The sequence below is a fragment of the Simochromis diagramma genome, unplaced genomic scaffold, assembly GCF_900408965.1.
Source record: "Simochromis diagramma unplaced genomic scaffold, fSimDia1.1 OVJJ01000091.1, whole genome shotgun sequence".
Classification (NCBI taxonomy): Eukaryota; Metazoa; Chordata; class Actinopteri; order Cichliformes; family Cichlidae; genus Simochromis; species Simochromis diagramma.
In genome coordinates this window covers 2,278,482-2,299,751 of record NW_024386901.1, presented here as the reverse complement: position 1 = coordinate 2,299,751, position 21,270 = coordinate 2,278,482, and the positions used below count along the sequence as shown (strand labels likewise).

The 21,270-nt window shown below is 40.2% G+C and overlaps 1 protein-coding gene across 3 annotated transcripts in view; it reads left to right on the top strand.

Annotated features, from left to right (window-relative positions):
• Positions 1-4,129: 4,129 nt before the first annotated feature.
• Positions 4,130-21,270, top strand: part of cacnb4a (calcium channel, voltage-dependent, beta 4a subunit) — a 32,774-nt gene continuing 15,633 nt past the window's right edge. The window contains exons 1-2 of one of the 3 annotated variants that reach the window (XM_040034772.1): positions 4,130-4,452; positions 5,871-5,954. In XM_040034772.1, coding sequence (XP_039890706.1) covers positions 4,390-4,452; positions 5,871-5,954 — 147 coding nt within the window. In that variant the 5' untranslated portion in view covers positions 4,130-4,389. Of the gene's footprint in view, positions 4,453-5,870; positions 5,955-11,904; positions 12,919-21,270 lie in introns of those variants that run through there. The other 2 variants (XM_040034771.1, XM_040034773.1) reach the window with 2 other exon arrangements.

Genomic DNA, 21,270 nt, shown 5'->3' with positions numbered 1-21,270 from the left:
TTAAAACTGCTTTTGTAACAGAGCAAACTGTATAATATTCTTCAATAAATATACTTTGAAATAAGAGAAACGGCGTGTGTGGAAGTTGATTTTGATCTTTTAGCGCCGATTCCTCTGAAGCTGTTGAAGTAATTACATTTGTACAATTAAGAGAAGGGTGATTAAAATAGAAACTGTCCACCTACAGTAATTAGCCTCTGCTATTCCCTGCACACATCCCCATCTGCATGACACGTACAATCCAATAATATGCTCTACCCAGAAGACATGATTTATTAATTGCACTTGGCCTTTTTATAGCTTCTACTTTTTTTCTTTCTATTGGATACACTGGAGGTTATGTGAATGCTAGAGATGGTTATGGGTAGCAAAGTGCAGGTAAAACTGTTCTTCAGTTGCAAAGTCAGATTCTTGCCTGCTCTTCCAGGATACGTGGGAGTGTGAATAAATGTTTTCGAGATTGTCTGAAAACAGCACAGCTGGTGCCTTGGTCTGCTGAGGATGGCTGAGAAGATTCCCTCATCTGTTGTTTGTCCTCGTGAGATATTTTTGAGTTGAAAATTGGCCTGTTTTTAAGTGAAGAATGCGGCATGAAACTGGTGGAAAGTGATTACGTAGGGCTGCAAATGTGTTTATTGGAATATTTTAGTTTAGCATATAATTTTACCTGTTTACAGTTAGCACTTCTCATGAAAACATTTGGAGAAAACGCACTTGAATATTCATGACTGAGTCATTCTAGCAGTGTGCCATAATAAACGGTAAATAAGAATAAATAATAAGTAGGACCGTGGTCGATCTTTATGGAGGTTACTGTGGTTTTATATACCTTATGAGGGTGCTCTATCAGTACTTTACTGCAGCCACCTTCATTTTGTTGCTTGTCTGTGGGTCAGATAGATAGATCACAAAAATGACCATTTGTAAAACGCAAGCTTCTGAAAAGTTGATAAAGAACCTGGCATCAAAGTATGGACCAATCTGAGAAATCAGAGTGAAATTAAATCTGTAGAGCAGTGGTGTGAAACATAAGGCCTAGGGACCAGGATCGGTCAGCAAAGATTCAAATCTGGCCCACTGAACAGCTTTGAAAAAATGTGAAGGAGGGCATAGATTCTGGACTTGCAAGAGAGTCTGAACAGTAATTTACGGCCAGGGGCGGATGTTGAGAAATTTTCTTAGGGTGGCATGAGGGTGGCAAAGAAATCAAATGGGGTGGCAAAATCGAAGCCCCCCCCCCCCCCCCCCCCAAAAAAAAAAATAACCCACTCATGCAGGTGGTTACATATGGTTAAAATGATTCAAATGCAGTAAGTATACAAGTTTTTCATATAAATATAACTTAATTATTGGCTGTTGACCACATAATTACACACTTTAGTTACATAAAACATGTGAGTTTTGACCTTATGTACTGTATAGCCTGTATGATAAATAAATATGTAGCCAATAAGTATAAAATCCAGAAAGTTACACAACATGAGGTGCTTCATTTACAAACACAAGTCTAACTTAAGTTTCACTGTTTTTTGTTAGAAAACAATCACATTGTTACAGCTTAAATTACACAAAATGTCAGAAATCTGCACTGTCATGAACAAAAATGTAAACCTAATTTTTCATGATTTGTTGGATTAACCCACTGAGGTCTGAAATACAACCGGCCATTTTTGACTCCTTTTGAGTTTACGTTTGTATTTCACCCTCAGATTGTTTAATTTTATTTTTTCTTTTCAGCTCAACTGAATTTATTTATTTATTTTTTACTTTTTTTTAATTGTTTTTCTTTAAACATTATACATGGGGTTAGGGGGGTAACAACAAAACAAAACAACAAAACAAAAACAACAAAAAGATAAATACAACAGGTAGGATAACAAAAAAACATGTTGGATCTCCTTGTTTCTACAGTTTGATCATTTCTCATTATCAATGTGTTGGTCTTTAACCTGTTGGGTTTATGTACTCAGTCCATTTCTCCCACTTTTTATGGTATTGATCTTCCTGAGTCCTTATTCTGTAGGTCAATTGTTCCATAGTTTGTATTTCATCTATAATTTTGATCCATTCGTCCTGTGATGGTGGGTCTATCTTGTTCCGTTTTCTTGTAATTGCCTTTTTACAGGCAAAAAAACAACTAAATTCAGCTCAACTGAATTCAGTTGTTTTGACTGACATACTGCATTAGTATTACTGATCTGAAATCACACAAAGAACTTAAGATCCTAGTAGTATTTTTTACTGTAAAAAAAACAAAACACAGACATGTTGAGTAAATTTTTATAACTTGAAATGCAAATATAAATTGTACATTTTGTAAACATATACAACTATTTATCTAAAAATGCAGCCAATACACCTGCCGTTTTTTTTCATTTTGTACAACCATTTAAAAATATTACTGAAACTAAAATGAGAGAACAATCAGGTGTCGCAATAAGATGCCCCACAAATGATGTGTGTCAGTAAAAAAAAAAAGTTTGTCCACCAAAAGACAGAAGAGCACAGGGATAAACCTGCAGGCCTGACAACAGGAGGTGCATCACTCCGCTGGTTTTCTACTTAGTGACGGTGTTTACGTTGCAAATGTGCCTTTGTGACATAGTGCCCTCACTGACACACAAAACAAAACGACTACACAACAGAACAGCTACACAAGACAACACAACACACTAAGTATACACTCCACACTAAACGTCACAAATCTCCCACATCTAAAAATTCTCTCTCTCTCTCTCTCTCTCTCTCTCGCTCGCTCTGTCTCGCTGCCCTTACCCTCACTCCCAAAACTTTTCCCTCTTCCTAAACAACCAAATACCCACGTGTTGACTTTTTTTTAAATTGGGGGACATGGTACATTTTTCCACCGATAGGAAAGAGGTGGCTTTTTTCCTTTCTTTACTGTTTTCGCGCTGTCCTTAGAAAACGCTTAAAACACACACGCACAAACGTGATGACAGTATTTAGAAAAAAGCGTGGCTTATATATATATTATCATAACTCTGGATTTACTGGCCTGTAATTAAAATTAAAAAACTTTGAAGTCCGAACTTTCAAAGTGGGCTGAATGCAGCTTGTTGCTATGTCAGCTTATATCAGTCATGTGATTTGGAGGTGCAGCGTGTCCGTGGACCACAGAGGGTTAATAACACTCATCTTCCTTCCATTTCCAGAGTTTAACATCCAACCACCTGTGTAAAATCCGAAATTCCCATGGTGTTGTTCAAAATGTGCTCTGGCACGCTCATAAACATCGCTTGCTACTGAAAACAAGAAAAAAGCCGATCCTGCTATGGGCTGAACCATTTGTTAATGGTGCAGGGGGGGAACACTATGCAATATATTAAGTTTTAGCATTTATATTCACTGTTGACTGTAACTACGCTCAAACTGTTAATGCTATCTTATTTTAATAAACAACACTGTCATATGCAAAACTAGGGTGGCACTTGGGGTGGCAAGAGATCATCGCTGGCCGATGGCGCGATATGGCAGCCTGGCTTCTGTCAGTCTTCCCCAGGGCAGCTGTGGCTACAACCGTAGCTTGCCTCCACCAGTGTGTGAATGCCAGAGTGAATGAATAGTGGCATTGTAAAGCGCTATATAAATCCAATCCATTATTATTATTATTATTATTTTAGGGTGGCACTTGCCACCCCATGCCACCCTTCTAGATCCGCCCCTGTTTACGGCACATTTATTTATTTGTGATTTCTTTCATTTACTACAAAAGCATGTATTTATCGTGTAGACGAACCAGACTTGCTGTTAGAACTGCAATTCTTTTTTTATGTATATAAAACTAGATTAAATGTGTAGTTAAACATCTTCACACCAAGAGAAAAGGAAGTTTCGCTTGTTCGGCCCACTGACTACTTAAGATGAAAATGATCTGTATGTGGCCCAGGATGTAAAATGAGGCTGACGTCCCTACTGTGGAGGATAGAGTTAAGTTGAATATCATATATAAAGTAGCCTATAAAAAATGTTTTGTTTTTTTTTTTTACGTGTGACATAAACACAAGTGTGAATGTTTTTAAATATATTATCTAATTGAGTTTGACTTTTGACGGCTGCCCTCCAAATGACACACGCTGAGTGTACGAAATTCTCAAGTTCTACTTCGTCCTTGAACGCAGCACTCCTGTAACCCTGTGTGATGCGTGTGGGAGGAAGAGGAGGGCTACATCTGATGTACGTGCCCTGTCCACTCCGTAAAGATCTGCAGGAGGACACGTCCGAGCTGCCGTCCAAGTCTTTTCTCTTCTGCTGGCGTGAATCGGAGTAAAGCTGGAGCCGGCGGTTCACTGTCCGCCGCCCGAGGAGCGGCACTTCCAGTGGAGTGGCACCGAGCGCCAGCCTCCGCCTTGGACCGACGAACTGGCTGAGATGTCCCGGCACATCTACACCCGTCACGGGATAGCAGAGGGGATGCAGAAGCCCGTGTTTCAGGTAGGAAAGAAAAAAAAACATGACGTGAAACAGCGAGAATCTGTAGCAAATGTTTTAATGATGAAGACAAATCTTAAAATATATGCAAATATGCACGGGGGGATAATGAAGCCCCCTTACTCCACACTACGATGACATAATAATAATAATAATAATAATAATAATAATTGAAAAAACAAGTCATCCTGCTCGTTGTCTTGGTGAGGATGCATTCATTATCTCTAACTAGTCCTCGAGGTGTTATTAGTCAAACTGAGACTGCACGGGATCTGCAGCGTGGCGTGAATTTGATTTATTCAAAAAGGAATGAAATTAGGTGCTCAATTATTAAGCACTTTATGACGGAGCCCAGCTCGTGATGCATGAGGTAGTTTAAAAAACTTTCCCAGAGAAGGGAGGTACTTTACCCCCTCCCATATTTTTTCAATGTTACAACATTTGCAGATTGTTAATGTAACTGTGTGCGCACTTAGATGTAATGAATAGGAGTGCTGCTATTTGATTACCAGGAAAGAATCAGATATGAATCAGATATTATGAAGCATAATAATCAATGAAATAATCAATTTTCCTAAGACTATGTAGCCTAATAGTTGTGGTCAGAAATTCATCCTGCTCAGGATGGTTCAGGCTCGGGCTTGAATCACATTTCTTTGTGTTTTTGAACTGCTGACGTCAGCAGTTCAAAAACACAAACTTTAAGGATTTTACTCTGGGTGGGGGGAAATTTTTTGAACATTCAGTACATTAATCAGGCAAATAAGACATTGTCTACTACAGAATGTGTGTAAATACAGAACTCAGCAAAGTGGCCTCGTTAGAGACCGTTATACACAGCGAAGGCACTTTTGCTTTGTGTTGTGATTTTCTGAAGTTATAGTTTGGCCATGCCTGCAATTTAAAATTAAGATGGGATCACTGAAAGTGATATTCCTCCCTCTGCTGTCACAAAGGGATATGATACCAGGCGCAAGAGTGTCATAAGAGCCAAGCGCTGCAACCATTTACTATATTTCACCTCATTTCCTGCTCAAGTGAAGTATGCCCTCGCTGCACTTAAACAAATTGCTTGTGTGTGAAAATAGGTCAGAAAAAACTGAATCCGTACATCGGGGCAGTGTTCACGCAAAGCTGCACTTATCATAGACCTTAGTGTGACAGTCCGAGAAAGCATTAAAAGACCGGCTTCTTATAATCAGGTCATCACAGCAGACAAGAGACAGCTGGTTGGCATCAACGTCACTTTAACCAGAGAGACTGAGATGCTGGTTTTAACGGGGTTACTGAAAGGAAGGTGCCCTTGGGTTTGTCCTGTAGAGGAGAGGGGGATAAATAAAGGGAAGGGCCAACAAAAATACAATCACAAATATAAAATAAAAGAGCAGAGTTCATTCGCGGGTCTGTTTTGCCTTCATTAGGCTAACAGGGGGACTTACTCCAGACGCAGTCGACTGAAGAGGTCCGATGGCAGCACCACTTCCACCAGCTTCATCCTCAGACAGGTAGGACATGACGAACTTGAACTTTTAGAGGTCAAGCATAAACCTGACTGCATTTCTGCTTCGTCGAGGCATAGATCTGGTTAATACTGATGAAAGCTTCACCATGTAGCGCTGCACCTGGCTACAACACATATGACAAGCGTCTTTAGTTTAGGCAGCAACTCAGTTCAATTCAATTCAGTTTTATTCATATAGCACCAAATCACAACAACAGTTGCCTTGAGGTGCTTGATATTGTAATGAAAAAACCCTACAATAATACAGAGAAAACCCCAACTGTCAGATTAGGAAAAAGGAAGGAACAACTCTCTTTTAACAGGAAGAAACCTCAGGGGTCACCATCTGCTGCAACTGGTTGGGGGTAAGGGGAGGGAGACGGGACAAAAGACACACTGTGGAAGAGAGCCAGAGATTAATGGTCTTAGCAAACATCCTAATTGTGTCTTAATAGCCTACCAGGTCCTTTGGAAAGGAGTTAAAGAGCTATAAACAACACTATGAAGCACTTAAGACTAATAATTGATGCAAACCCCAGCTCTGACAGTGAGTGGTGAACACTTGCTGTTTGCAGATATATGATTTCTGACCTCAATCCATCATTACATAACTTTTGGTTAGACTCATATGGGTTTGGCTCCAATGTGAAGAGAAAACACTGTGGCAGCAGATAACATGTTGCCAGTCTAGAAGATGTTCTGCTGTAGTCCAGGGAATAGATGGCCTTGATTTGGTCTCACTTGGGAATTTAGCTAACTGACCTGCTTTTGAGTCATCTACCAAACTTTCACCAGTCACGGGAGCAGCGCCAGGCAACACTGTTTGGATGCACCGCCTCTTTTGTATATGTCACAGTGAAAACAAAATTCAATTTCTTAAGTCCCTTCTTTAATTCATAATGTGCCTGCACCAGACTACTTTACAGTGCTTACCGTGGACTTTGACATCCTGCTGACAAGTTACCAAGGAAACCAAGGCTGCAGAGGCCATACAAAGATACAAGAGTAGTTCATCAGTGACTACCTTTGTCCCAAAGCCCCACTCTTTCTCTCCCTTTTTCATGCTTTCAAACCTGACCTCAAACAAACGTGGTCACACGTGCTCTTTGGAGATACAGTAAATCAGACCAAATCAAGTTGGAGAAAGAACTGAATCATCAGATGTCAGTTATGATGGTGTAGCCCCCATTAGTCACAGAAATCATCTTTTTGTACATAATTCCATTTGAACAAAACTGAGCATAACACCAGATGATTAGCAATGTAAATAAAATATAAGATCTGTATTTTATTGAGCAGCACACTAATGAATGCAGTTTGTGTTCAAAGTGTAAACATCATCCATTAATTAGTGAATGCCTACTGCTTGACACTGGAGTAATAATATGACTCACAGGAAGTGAAGAAGGTGGAAAAGACAGTGTTGCAGACAGACCTCAAAGAAAGAAAGAGTAGACAAAAAGAAGGAGAGGCAAAAAGTAAAGCACAAGGACAGTGGAATGAAATGAAAGCTCTTGCCCACTCCAATTACTTATTACACACTCAGAGATTTCTGTAACGCCCCCGCTGTGATTTGTGTCATCACCGGTGTGATCGTCATCAGGTAAGAAGAGAAGGAGTGGGCTCTCTCTCTTTGATGCCCACGTGTATCCATAGTAACAGCCTTCAACAACAACAGGGGTCAAGCCGACAAGGTTGATTAGCAGAAAACTGCGCCGCCTCCTTTCTTTTCACAAGAAGGTAACAGTTTTTTTTAATTTATTTTACAGCAAAAACTCAATGAAAGGAGAAAAAAGTGAGATGAAGGCATTCTTTACAGCAGCCGAGGTAGATATCGAATGTTTTTATTGAACGTTCCTCCTCTACAGATCATTTGTGGACATTACAGAATCATGGTCAACATTATACATCTTCCCTGGACTCTGGAGTTATTAATGTTAGTTTGTTCAGCTCTGCAACGAGGGAGAAAAGGATTAGGCGTGATCCATGCGAATACCAACTTTTGTATCGTTTTCAAAATTTGGTTTTTAAATATTAGCCTTTTCTGTTGCAAATTGTGATCTTAGGCCAGTTTAAATGTGGCTACGTGATGTAAAGAGTCCAAGAAAGACCAAAAAAGTTGCAGTGTCACAGTTCAATGCAGCCATTTACTGTCTGATCAATTATTATGGTTCCAAAGACAGATCACGTTGTACAGTACAGTAAAATGGTGGTGATACCAGATGTCAGTAATTTACTGTAAATTACTTTGAAGTAACATTGCATCACTCGTAACCTTGCAGTATTTCACTTTACAATGACATTACGATTGGGGGAAAAAAAGAAAGAATAATGTTCATTTTACTGTGTGGGTGTGGTTTGACAAGATATGACAGGTTGTGTTGGCAGCATAAGCAAACAGCAATCCAACTGTCACCAGAATGCGATATAAATATTGCTCTTCACCCACTTCAAACCAGTAGGAGCACAAATACAAAATTTTTCATCTGTGTAATAACCAAAGATTGGCAGAAAATAGTGCATTTAAGTAGGAGACCACAGGGATCAGGGCAAGGCGAGGTGGGGTCTGGCGTCTTCTGAATGACCTCTGGTGCTTGTCTTACAAAGAAAAATGAGAGAAAATGACTTAAATTAATTGTTTGCTCCAATGGACGACTGTGTCACAATACAGGGACATTATGTTCCAGGAGATATGGATGACGAGTGAGTCACTGCATGTGATACTGAACAGATCTGCTGCCGAGATGGTAAAAAAACGGATTCTCCCAGATGGTACGCAGAGCACCTACACACAGATGTTTATGTGTGCTGTTGGCGAGTGGATACCTGATCGAATCCTGAGCCAGGCTTTAAGGTCCATGAAAGGATTATTTATAAGACAGACTTGTAAAAAGGCCTTTAACCTTTCCTCCATAGCAACAACTTAAAGATGCAGATAGACACAGAAGACGAAACATTCAGCTTTTTTTATTGTCTGTTTGGATTTGCATCTGTTTGCAACCAGTTTGCACTTCTCTCTGGTCACTTAGCATTTTGTAGCAATTCTTGTAATGTGAATTTTCTATCTCCTTATGCTAATTTGTCATCTGTTTCTGTTCAGTTTTTGTCTCTGCACACAGTTTCAGGTTCTTTTGTCTGTTCAAAATCGTTTTGCAGCTGTCTGTATTCATCGCACCTCTTTCTTCGGCTGGCTCTATTTGACCCTCATGCATCTAATTATGTTTTGTTTTTAAGACTAGCTGCTGGTTTGCATCTTTGGAGGTCTTTGCAATTGTTAAATGCATTGACCTCTTAATAAGAAATGTTAACTCCCCCTTCAAACAGGGGTTCTGAACTCTTGAGGTTAGCTGGGTCTGTACTCGGGTAGGCCATTCAGCAGTTCTGAACTATGGTTGGGATTTTATCAGGAATTCCTGAATTCATATTAATATGAAACAATATATATGTAGCAAATGACAAGAAAGATCATCTCCTTCAAAGGTCCCACATTTACATTGTGTACAGTTCTCATTATCTTCGTTGTTTTTTTTAGTCTTCCAGTTCTACCGGAATCTACTACTTATAACATAGACACTTCTCTACACATATGTATTAAAGATAGGTGCTATGAGTGGGAATAATTTTACAGTGCTGCTAACAGCAAGTACATGTATGTAATTTAATTTAGAGTTTATGCTGTCTAACAAAAAATCAGTAAAACGCACCAACAACCGGTTGCAGCAGATGACCCCGCCCCTCCCTGAGCCTGGTTCTTCTGGAGGTTTCTTCCTGTTAGAAGGGAGTTTTTCCTTCACTGTCGCCAAGTGCTTGCTCACAGGGAGTCATCTCATCGTTGTTGTTTTCTCTGTATGTGGGGTTTTTAATCTACAATATAAAGTGCCTTGAGGCAACTCTTGTTGTGATTTGGCACCATATAAATAATGTTGAATTAAATTATTCAAAGCAGAATAATTGTCATTTGGGGAACTCTGAGCTTATTAAAACCAGTCTGTCTTGATAACACAGACATAAACATATATGTATATATTTAAAAACCCCAAACCAAGCAATTTATGTTTATCATGGTTCAAAGGTGAAGGCACAGATGATGTTTTTTTTCTTGGTGTTGGAATTAATAAGCCTAGGTCAAGTTATTTCCTACTCTAGCTGTCTCTTACTTACAGTTAATTCAGTTGATGCTGACATCCAAATGACGGGAAGAAAAGGGGTTTCACACGTAGCAGACCTTTTATTTTGAGATGCCCTGAGGACACAACAAGAGTACAGTGATGAATTTTGGTGGACCAATAGATGTTCTCAGCAGAAAATGACCTCTTAGTCACAGCCGAATTTCCTGACTGCCTCTGTTACGTCGCCTGAATTAATTTCTTATCTCACATTCACGTCCTGGATCGTCGTGTTTTCATTCTCTAAATCTGTTCCGTTGCTTTACATGAATAAATCTTGGAATCATGAATGAATGTAAGACTCGCAGAGTTAATTGATTGAATTCATTGTGAGATTGATAAACCTATAATGCCGTCCCGGAAATTTAATTTGCCTTGCCGACTCACGATACATCAGAGGCAACTCTTTAACCTCATCTTTCAGCTTGCAGCTTGCAAAGTGATAAAGAAGAGACTTCACACTGCTAATCCCCCTTATGTAGGTCACATGGCTAAACTCAACAGCCTTTAATTTGTGAATTACTTGATGGGCCAAGCCACCGCTGCCGTCGCTCGCAGCTGGTATTGCACGCTAGTTTGTCAGCACCTCCTGAGTAGATGATGGAGACAATCTCATAAATTACAAATGAAAGGTACTTTGTTATCGGTTGGAATTGATTGCATGCTTAATTTAGAAAATGGCAAAGGAGTGGGAGCAAGTTGGAGTGCCTTTCTAGCTGAGAAAATAAAGTTCCTTTCTGGCTTGTCTGACATTTCTTGCACTTTGTTTCTCTGGGATGTTACATTTTGTCTCTTGATTGGGCACAGCGTCTGTTAGAGACATAAAACGCCTAAACGAGTTCTCACATGTTCAACCTGCTTCTACCCTGATAGGTTTTCTGATTTTTAAAGGATCTAACTGAACTCAAATGGATGACAGTGACAGCTCGAGATATGAGTAAGAACACAAACTCTTTGTGCCTCTCTTATCCACTTTGTTCCATTATTAGTTCAGTTTCTTGTCATTTTTGCAGCCTGTGTGCGTATGTGTTTATTTTCAGTGAGGTAATGTTGCTCGAGCTGTCGTGTTACACGTGATATCTAATTATACCACCAGATCTACGTGGCAGCTCTGTTCCCCCTTTGTGCTCTTTCTATTTTGCTTCCCATCTTTCTTTATTTTCTTTATTTCTCTTTCTTTAAAAAAAAGGACCCTTATATGTGATGTTTCATGCAGCTTCAGCCTGAATAAAATGACCTTTATTCTGAAAGGTCTCCCTTTGATCTACTGTTCCACACAGGCCAGAGGGGGTCTGCCGGGAGCTGCTGTGCAGAATAAAGACACAGAGCAATATCTAAATGAATGATGAGGATGTAGCACCTGGCTCTGTGCCTCCACTAAAATACATGCAGGATAGACACAAAAAATCTGATGTTTTGGGAAGAGCTTGTTCGGAGCAAGCTTAAAAAAAAGGAAAAGGAAAAAAAGCGTGGCGATGTTGATGAAGATGCATTATCGGATCAAGAGAGGGTGCTGTTGCTCTACTGTGCCTAACAAATGGCAACGTCCCAGTGCCAAACTTGTTTGAGTAGGATCATTGCTGAGTTTGTGTAACGTGTGTGTGTGTGTGTGTGTGTGTGTGTGTGTGTGTGTGTGTGTGTGTGTGTGTGTATTTTTAACAGGGAAATTTTTATTATTATCCAAAGCAGGGAAATATGAATTGCAAAACAAATACTGTAATTTACCTTATTAATGATTTTCATGTATGTTTGTATTACTGAGGTGTTTACTCTGAAAATAAACAGTCTTTCAGCTGCACAAATGAAAACCTTTTGTACAGCAATGAATTCAAAGTCTTTATCTAATTTGTAGCTCAACATCCTGCGGTAATTATGGGATGGTTAAAATAGGAATCTATATTTTTTAAATGCACTGTTGTTTCACATGTAAAGTAGTTATAATGAAAGGTATCAAACTGTAGATTTGAAGTTCTCTAGCTTTTCTTGATTGATCTCCTCTGCCATCACTCTCCCTGTAGCAGATATTTACAGATTGATTTTTACGGCTCCGGTGTGTTCATGAAGCTGTAAAGACGCGGGCGCTCCTTGTAGCGGAGCAGCGGCTCGATCGCATCGAGTCTGCCTCTCGTTCCAAGTATCATCACTCAGCTGTTCGCCTTTGCTGCCGTTCTGCATGTGCAAATTAAATGTCGGTGTTTAGTGTGAAAGATTACCTCACGCTCACATACAAGGACAGGATTGACACAGCTTGCTGGTTAATGATGCTCTCAGGCTGCAGACGCCCCCGCCTCTTTCTCTTCTCTCTTCCTTATTCACAGCCAGCCGGGCTGACTGGAGCCTGCATCGGCCAATCGGCAGCCTGCATCTCACGTCTGTCATCAACCAGTGCTGGGGAAGGGATTGGCTCGTGCAATCTCAGCTTGGAAGGCAGATGAAATGCCAGGTCTGCTCAGCCTCTGGGGATAGCCAAGCTTGCCTTATAATGGGAAACAACACTTGTTTGACCTGGGAGCAGTAACATCTAATTCAGCATTAGGAGAAGACTGGACACCAGCTTTTTTCCGTTTTTTTTTTTTATAAATCTGTTCTTCTGTGATCTGGGTTCTTTTTCATCTACCTTCATGTGGAGGAAGAGACTGCTGGTGCTCTCTGTCACTCCCCTATCCTCATCATCCATCCTCTCCAGAACAGGTTGATCTTGAGCCGTTTTGAACTATTTTGCACTGAAGAGCTCATTTTTGGGAACCTCACTCCTCCATGTACGATAACTTGTACCTTCATGGATTTGAAGACTCTGAGGCGGTGAGTGCAGAGTGGCGTCTGGCACTTGTAAACCACGCTGTTGTGTTCTGTCGTGGCTGCTTGATCCATACATAAACTCCCACAGAATGCGTTGAGACTTGAGTGGGCTGAGCGTGCACTTATCTCGGGGGAGTTAGAGGAAGGAACGGTGTGTGTGAGTGTGCATTTGTGTGCATGTCTCCTCAACCGGTCAAAAAGAAAAATACAGTTTTCTCACTGATACTATCAGCTTGGACGCCAGTTCTCCTCCTGTCTGGGCCGGCTGTCTGCAAAGCTGAAAAGTATTGTCTTTACCATGTATGGCTGATTGGCCGGTATGCATGCTGTTTGCCTCTGTTTATGAGCATTGTGAGCATGTCTGCATGATTCCTGTGTGCCTCCACCTTTATCAAACCCCACTGTACATCATCATGGTTTATTGAAAAGGCCAACAAACATAATCAGCATTCACTACGGCCATCTGCGTGATGCTGATGTGCTGATGCGTGCCAACTGTTACATTCGTCACTCGCAGCATGAATGCCTTTATGTTCGAGAAACACGTTGCCATTAAGGGAATTCTCATCTTTGCCACAGATAAGTGTGCGTAGGCACCTTTAATACAAAGAGGCAGACAGGAAGAAAAATGTGCGGAAGCAGAGAAAAATGCTTACAAAGGCAAGGAATATAGAAACTGCTGCCGGGTGGGGAGGAGGGAGGGAATCCCACTGAGGCAGAATCTGTCAGAACCTTTCCATAAGTCCACCTGAGATACCGGCTGCCTCATAAAGACTAAAAAGTAGACTTAGCATGTTCTGTCCTGTCTGCAGCGTATACAGAGAGATCTTCTGTGTTTGCGTTGTTGTTTGTTGCGACTTTGAAAAATGTGTTCATTTTTATGTGCCAAGTTTTGTAGGTGGTGTGGTATTAGTAGCTTCTCTTTGCTGTTGTTTCTTTCCTGCATTGGGAGTTATTTCCAAAAACTCAAATTTCAGGCCTTACACTCAAAAGCTCTGAGTGCCCAAAATAACTCTCTTAATTTAGTTACTCTCTTAGCTGATAGTACAGCAAGATCCAGAAATAACATGTTTATTTTTTATTATTATTATACGTCAGAATAACTAATGAGCCTGAAGACAGTTTACTCCCATGTGAGACTGCTCGGGAAATGGATTCGGGAAAATCCCAGTACTCTCTAGAAACTGTCTCATACAGGATAAAACTGGATCCATTCATTCCTTCATTACTACTAAGTCAAAAACACACTACGTTTGATCCTGCTGGTCAATTACAGTGAATCAGTCAATGAGTATTTCTGTCGATACAGGCAGCCTTTGGTTCTGTGTACTTTAATGAGTACTATTAAATCAAACCTGGAGAACTTGTTCATGCACTCTGTTGGGCTGCTGTGTTACACATTGTTCCATGTTTAGCTGTACTGGCAGCGTCACAGAACACACCTTTGACCTTACCGACCCCGTGGTTTGCTATCAGCACTTATCTTTAGCTTGTTTTGTTTTTTTAAAGCCAGGAATGTCACACAGACTTGTCACTCATTTCATTTCCAGCATATATTAAGCTGCAGGCTCTCTTGTGTGACTTATTTTCAGTAAGAGTTTTGGAGTGACATTGTTTGACACAAAAATATAATCTATGTGTTTGGCGTTTATGACCTTCCCACCTTTTTTTTTTGACGATTACTCCTTCTTTTCCAAAGCTCAACATTTTTCAGCCCTCGGACAGTTTCACTAGAAATGTTAGTCAAGTAAAATTAACACTCCAAATTAAAAATCCAGAACAAGTGTTTTACCCAAGACTACCCAGAAAGCAGCTTTTTGGTCCATTTTAAAAATGTTTAGCAGAACATGCAGGACTTTGCGTTTTGTGGCCTTGATCCATTTTTATCTGATGATGTAATATTTAGAGTCATAGTTGGTGGAAACTTCCATATGAGTATTATTCATTTTTTGCAGAGTCACTGTCCTTCCCTAGCTTCTGGTAGTGATGTAAACCACTTTCTACCCTTCTGCAAACATACATTATTGTTCACTGCATGACTCACCTTTATAACAGGTATTATGAAAAACACAAAGCCCAGTAAACCTTCTGCACTGGCTCATAGTAGTTTTACTATTGCAAATAGTAGTGCAAACGTGGAAGCAGCGCCTGAAGAAGACACTGTTTATTTCTAAATCAAGTCTTTCCATTATACACTCACTGGACCCCTTGGTACTCAAAGGTTTCATCCATTTTTCGTCTTCAGAGTTGTTTTAATTCTTTGTGGGATAGGCTCAAAAAGGTGTTGGAAACTTTGCTCATGGATTTTGGTCCAGTTTGACATCGCAGTATCAAACAGTTTTTGCAGTCGCTGTCAACAAATCACCCATTCCACCGCATACATCATGGATTGAGATCTATTGGCTTTTTGGCTGTTTAAGTACAGTGAACTTATACTCATGGTAAAGTAGCCTGTTTGAAATTATTTGAACTTTGTGACAGGACACATCCTGTTGGAAGCAAAAGCAAAATGTACAGCAAACTCTGGCATTTAAAGGGTGCTGAGATGGTACTAAAGGCGATACTGTATTTTCTCTTTTTTTGGCCATTCTCTGTAAACCCAAGAGGTGTATACCCAAAACCCTGCGCTGAATCATACTTGTTATTAATCTCTGGCTCTTTTCCACAGCGTGTCTTTTATCCTGTCTTCCTTCTCTCTCCCCAACCGGTCGCAGCAGATGGCCCCGCCCCTCCCTGAGTCTGGTTCTGCTGGAGGTTTCTTCCTGTTAAAAGGGAGTTTTTCCTTCCCACTGTCGCCAAAGTGCTTGCTCATAGGGGGTCATATCATTGTTGGGTTTTTTTTTTCTCTGTATGTATTATTGTAGGGTCTACCTTACAATATAAAGCGCCTTGAGGCGACTGTTGTTGTGATTTGGCGCTGTAGAAATAAAATTGAATTGAATGGTTTTGTAGGAAAATCCCATAGACTGCGACCAACAATCATGCCATGCTCAATTCAGTTAACCTCAACAAGATATTTATGATGACGTCTACATGTCTAAATGCATTGAATTGGCTGCTCAGATATTTGCATTCATGAGCAAGTGAACAGGTATATCTAACAGAGTGAGTTCACAAGGAGCTAAAGGCCCAAAGTGGGCCAGGGAGACGTTTATCCCTTAAAGCTAGTGGATGCAGTGATGGTGCCAGCTGAGTGTGCTGAGGAGGGAATGCTTTTCGTCTTACAGTCTGGGACTGATAGTCACATAGGTCAGGGGAGGAAGATGATTGGAGATGGGAGAACGGACCGAGCTTCGGCATCTGGACAGATAAGGTTAGAGTGTGGCATGACGGACTCAAGACCGGCCACTTGACACTTCGATAATGAGCCACAGTTTGTGCAGAAACGAAAGGCGGGGGGTAGGAGTCTTTGCTTGTGTAATGTGCATGACAGTAATTTTAGACATCCCTTGTGTTGACTGACGTCTTTGTCATGCATTAATAACTTCAGGTTTGTAAAGTGGCAAATGTAGGGATCTGAGGTAATATGGCCTGATTTTAAAACACTACTACTAGTAACAACTGGATTTTTATTCTTACTTTTGAGATGATTGCTTCCAATAAACGTGCACAAAGGTATGAAAAATAAACTTTTTCTAGATTTTCTAATGTTATTTTACATTATAATATAATGTAAAAGTAAAGCTACTGTTTAAAACAATAGGTTCATATTATAAACAAAGCCAGCCTCCATGTTGAAGATAAAATGTACATTATTCTCTGTTACAAAAAGCTGTAGTTTGTTATTTTAAAAGAAAAAAAACATACATCAGGTGATACTCTGCAGTGGGCAGCTGTGTGGTGGTTTTATTTCTTTTTCTCCACTCTTCCAGCTATAGATTTCATTTGTAATGAGGCAGTAAATAACAGTTATTTGTACCAACCAAAGACTCCCATGGCTCTGAATGGATCATTAGCGGAGACGCCTGCAAGCCCTGGACAAAGACATTAATCCACACTGTCCAGCCTGGCAGGTTGACTTCAAAGACTTATTCTAGTACCAATGCCCTGTTACACATTTTGCCTTTTTATTTTCATTTAATTTTTGATGTCCAGTGGGAGTGATAGTCACCAAACCCATGCTTCAAGCTCCCAAAAAGGCCATATTCAGGATAGGAACACATCTTTTCGTAATCTCTTTGAAAGGTTGCAAATGGGGGAAAAAGACATTCAACTAAAAAAATTAAGGCACTTTAAAAAATAATCGAATGCATTTCAAACTGCTTCACAAGTGACAGACAGGATGGAAATATAAGAGAAACAAATATGAAGAAATCAGTATCCAAACAAGATTTTGTCTACTGCTCCATGCGAGATTTGTGTCCTCCATGAGCTCACCATAGCAAACCTGCATCAAAGTTTCTCAGGTGTACTGACCCAGTCAAACTCCCCATCTGCCACTGTCCCCCGAGTCGATCCCTGACAACAGTTGGGTGAGCCTCCTTGCCTCCTGGGGTAAGTGAGCATAAAGAGGGTGGCACGGTAGTGAGCACTGTTCCTTCACAGCAAGAATATCCCGATTCTGAATCCACCGCTCAGCCTTTCTGTGTCAAGTTTGCATGTTCTCCATGTGCCACATGGGTTCTCTCCTTGTACTCTGACTCCCTCCAACAGGGCAAAGACATGCATGGTAAGTTGGTTGGTGATTCTAACCTTAGAAATGAACATTAGCTCGAATGGTTCTGTTCTGTATCTCTACTGACGTGTCCACGTGGTATGGGTTTGTGAGCTTTTACCCTGAGACGGCTGGGTTAGACTGCCTAAATTGGAAGAGGAATTAGCAGAAAATGGATAGATGAAACATATCAAGAGATGAATGCATAACAAAAAAAAAATGCATTTGATGGAAAAGTTTGGAAAGACAATTCCATAACACTGAATTATCAGTCACTCCCATTAGCAAACCATGACAATTCCAAGTTTATTTATATAGCATATTTGAAACAACCTCAGTTGACCAAGATGCTGTGCAATGTAATTATTAACGTGCAATTATTAGCATGTTAATAATTACATTAAAGTATGTTAATTACATTAATATAAAACATAATTACATGTGTTATATTACATAACACATATGTAATATCATACATACACATACAGCGAGAGTTCTGTTTGTCACGCCAGATGATCTTGATGACGACGGCCTCGAAGCAGTACATCACGCCTTAGTCAGAAGTCAAGGGTTTAAGCATGTGTCATGCTGCCTGCAGCTTTGCACCATCGTTGTCATATATATGTGAAGAATCACAGCTTTCACATATTTTAAGATGAAACTGGAATATCGGTGTGCGTTTGGCATTTAGTTGTAATATTTCAACGATAGTAAGATATTCCCAAAACAAACTATTTTCTGGCATTTGCTCAAAAAGTCTTTCTTCACCACATATGACATTTTAAAATGAGACAAATGATGCTCTTTTTATAATATGGCATAGCTGCACCCTCCTTCTTCAGTCCTTGTCCTGCATGGATAGGTATGTTTTAAATAGAGCGTCTGGCAGCATCCATGGGGGAACAGACTGTCCTGTCATCTGCTAGTTAAACATTTATGCTAAAGTCCAGTTTTTCAGCCCATTTAGCCGAAACTGCAGGACTCTGAACATCCACCAGCTGGCTACTCGGCAGAACTGAATGCTGAATCCGCCTGATTTGATGAGCTGGAGACATACTGGTATGAAGCAACAAGGCATGTCTGTATTTAAACTGGTGTAACTGAGCACATTCACATGAATATTAGCGTGTATTAAGTGTTCAACTTAAATAAGTGTTAAAGACTGAAATGAGGTATTGTGTTTTATTGTATTAATTATCGGCCTTTTTTTCAATCATTCATCATCTCCTGACATCTGCTTTCACAGTTTCCCCAGTTATTAAATATCATGGTGTCTGAATGAAGCTGACAGACAGAATCGGAGTGTTAGTTTGTTCTCTGTGAGTTTATTTCTGGCACACACAGGAACATGATATTCTGAGTTTTGTTCTGTTTTGAGTGGATGGATGGCATGACAGCTCCGGGGCACAATACTGTTTAACTGTTTAGAAAGAAGATATTTAACTCCACCTGGGCGGGGCCTTTCTGTGTGGAGTTTGCATGTTGTCCCTGTTTTTGCGTGGGTTCTCTCTGGGTACTCTGACATCCTCCCACCATCGAAAAACATGCTGTTAGTGGGCTTAAGTTAAATGGTGATTCTAAATTGCTCATAGGGGTGAATGTGAGTGTGAATGGTTGTCTGTCTTTCTGTGTTAGCCTCTCGCCCTATGGTAGCTGGGATATGGTGGAAGAGGGAGGATGGATGGATGGATGATGGACACTTTTTAAGGATTTTGTTTTGCTGTCATACATTTCTTCATTTGTTTTGATGTTAATCAGGACACTTGTTGTTTCATGTGTCACATGGTGGGGAAATGAGCTGTTTTGATTGATGAACAGCGATATGAAAGAAAAGAAGTCATTAAAATGAATGAATACATTCATGCATTACGTCATTACTCCTTCATTATACATTACATCATACCACGTGGTTTGGTAGCATAGTCGTCTTTTCAGATATTGCATAACATTTTCACAGTAAGCGTTAACTGAATGTCTGTAGTGCTTTGTTCCTGTAACTTTAGTCTAAGTGACAGATACAAGCAGCCAGATTTGCAAATAAAGAGATTTATTAATGCCTGCAGGCAGGTGGGTTACATGAACTGTGAGGCCAGTGAATCATAAAGGATATTGACATTGCTGATGGCAACTATTTTAGCAGCTATGTTCCCTCTCATCATTCAGCCATTTCCCTTATTTAATGCTGGTGACAAGGGGAATAACTGGCTCATGACCCTGGAGAGAAGGGTGTGCACAGCAGCCTGCAGGCCACAGAACATAGTACATTGCCTCTACCCTGAATGGAAAGCACTGATTAGCAGAAATTAGCATTTGAACCCCAGAGACTCTATGCAGTCTAATACAGTGCACTGAGTTAGACCTTTCCTGCTAGTAAGACACGTGTCCAGTGTCCATGCTTATGTAATTATTCATCTGCACCTACAATAATTTTGATTACTGTATGGGTTTGGATTGTTTTTGGAAGCTTTTCAAAGACCAAAGGAGGGAAACTGACTGATATTTTGCTCAGTAAATGTTTTCTTCTCAATTTAACAACATATAAGCTGTGATCTTAAGTACTGGTCAAGTCTGCTAAGGCAAAGTTACAGTATGTTGCTTTGGCCATTTATTGGACTTTTTTGGTTTAGAACATCACTAAATTATCCACAGGGATCAGTGACGACACAGGATTTTAAAATGCTGTGGCTGTTTATATAAAATAGTCCTTGAAGCATTTCTCAGTAGCAGTAGTATCTTGAAAATGCCTCTGATTGCTTAATTAGGCAGTTACTGTAAAGCATTATCAAAATTAAAGTTGATTTCAATTATCGCAAGACTTTAAAACTACATGGATTATATCAGCATTCAAAATGGTTCAAAGGTTTGGTTCTAATAGTTTTGTTGCTAAAGTAACAATTTCCTCTATAAATAAACAATTTCTAGTAATGTTTATAATCTCATGGGATCTACATCCACTACTGATGAAGTGTCCCAAATTTTAATATTATAATCTAGATCAGATTTCTAATCCCTAAACCTAACCAAGGAAAGTAAAAAGAAACTAAAAAATGACAGAATAGCTTGTGATAAAAGACCGAAACACCCTGTGAATTTGAGGCACACAACGACGTGTCCCGCTGGTAAAGTTTCCGGGCTGCCTTTCCTCATAGTAGCCATCCCTCAAGACTTTCTCCGTTTGAAGGAATGCACTATCAGGGATTGTAACATATAGTCATTTTATTGAATCATCACATAACAGGACATTGACTTTTTCTCTGTTTTACTTGTATCCATAATTTTCCTCTCGGCTGCTTTGATTCTTTGCTCATACAGAGGCTGCTAGCTTTAGCCTTGGCTACTTTGCCTTTTTAACTTAAAATGTCCATGTTCGGTTGGGTAGGTTATGATTTAGGTGTCTGATTAGGTTTGCTGTTACAGGCCCCTTCTACATTGTCTCTTACAGTGAAGAGCGTCTACACTAACGCCGTGTTAGTGGCTGTGCATGTGTCCATGTTACACATGCGTAGACTGGGTTGTATGCAAGGCTGACTGGTTGCTCACTGGTCCAAGTGGAAAACCCTGGAAAGTGCCCAATACTGGTCCCTGGCGCATCAACAGGAGCATCCATCTGTCCATTTGCTTCCGCTTATAGAGCTCAGGGGAGGGGGGCTTAACCAGCTGCCATAGGGTGAAAGGTGGGGTATGAACTGGACTGGTCACCA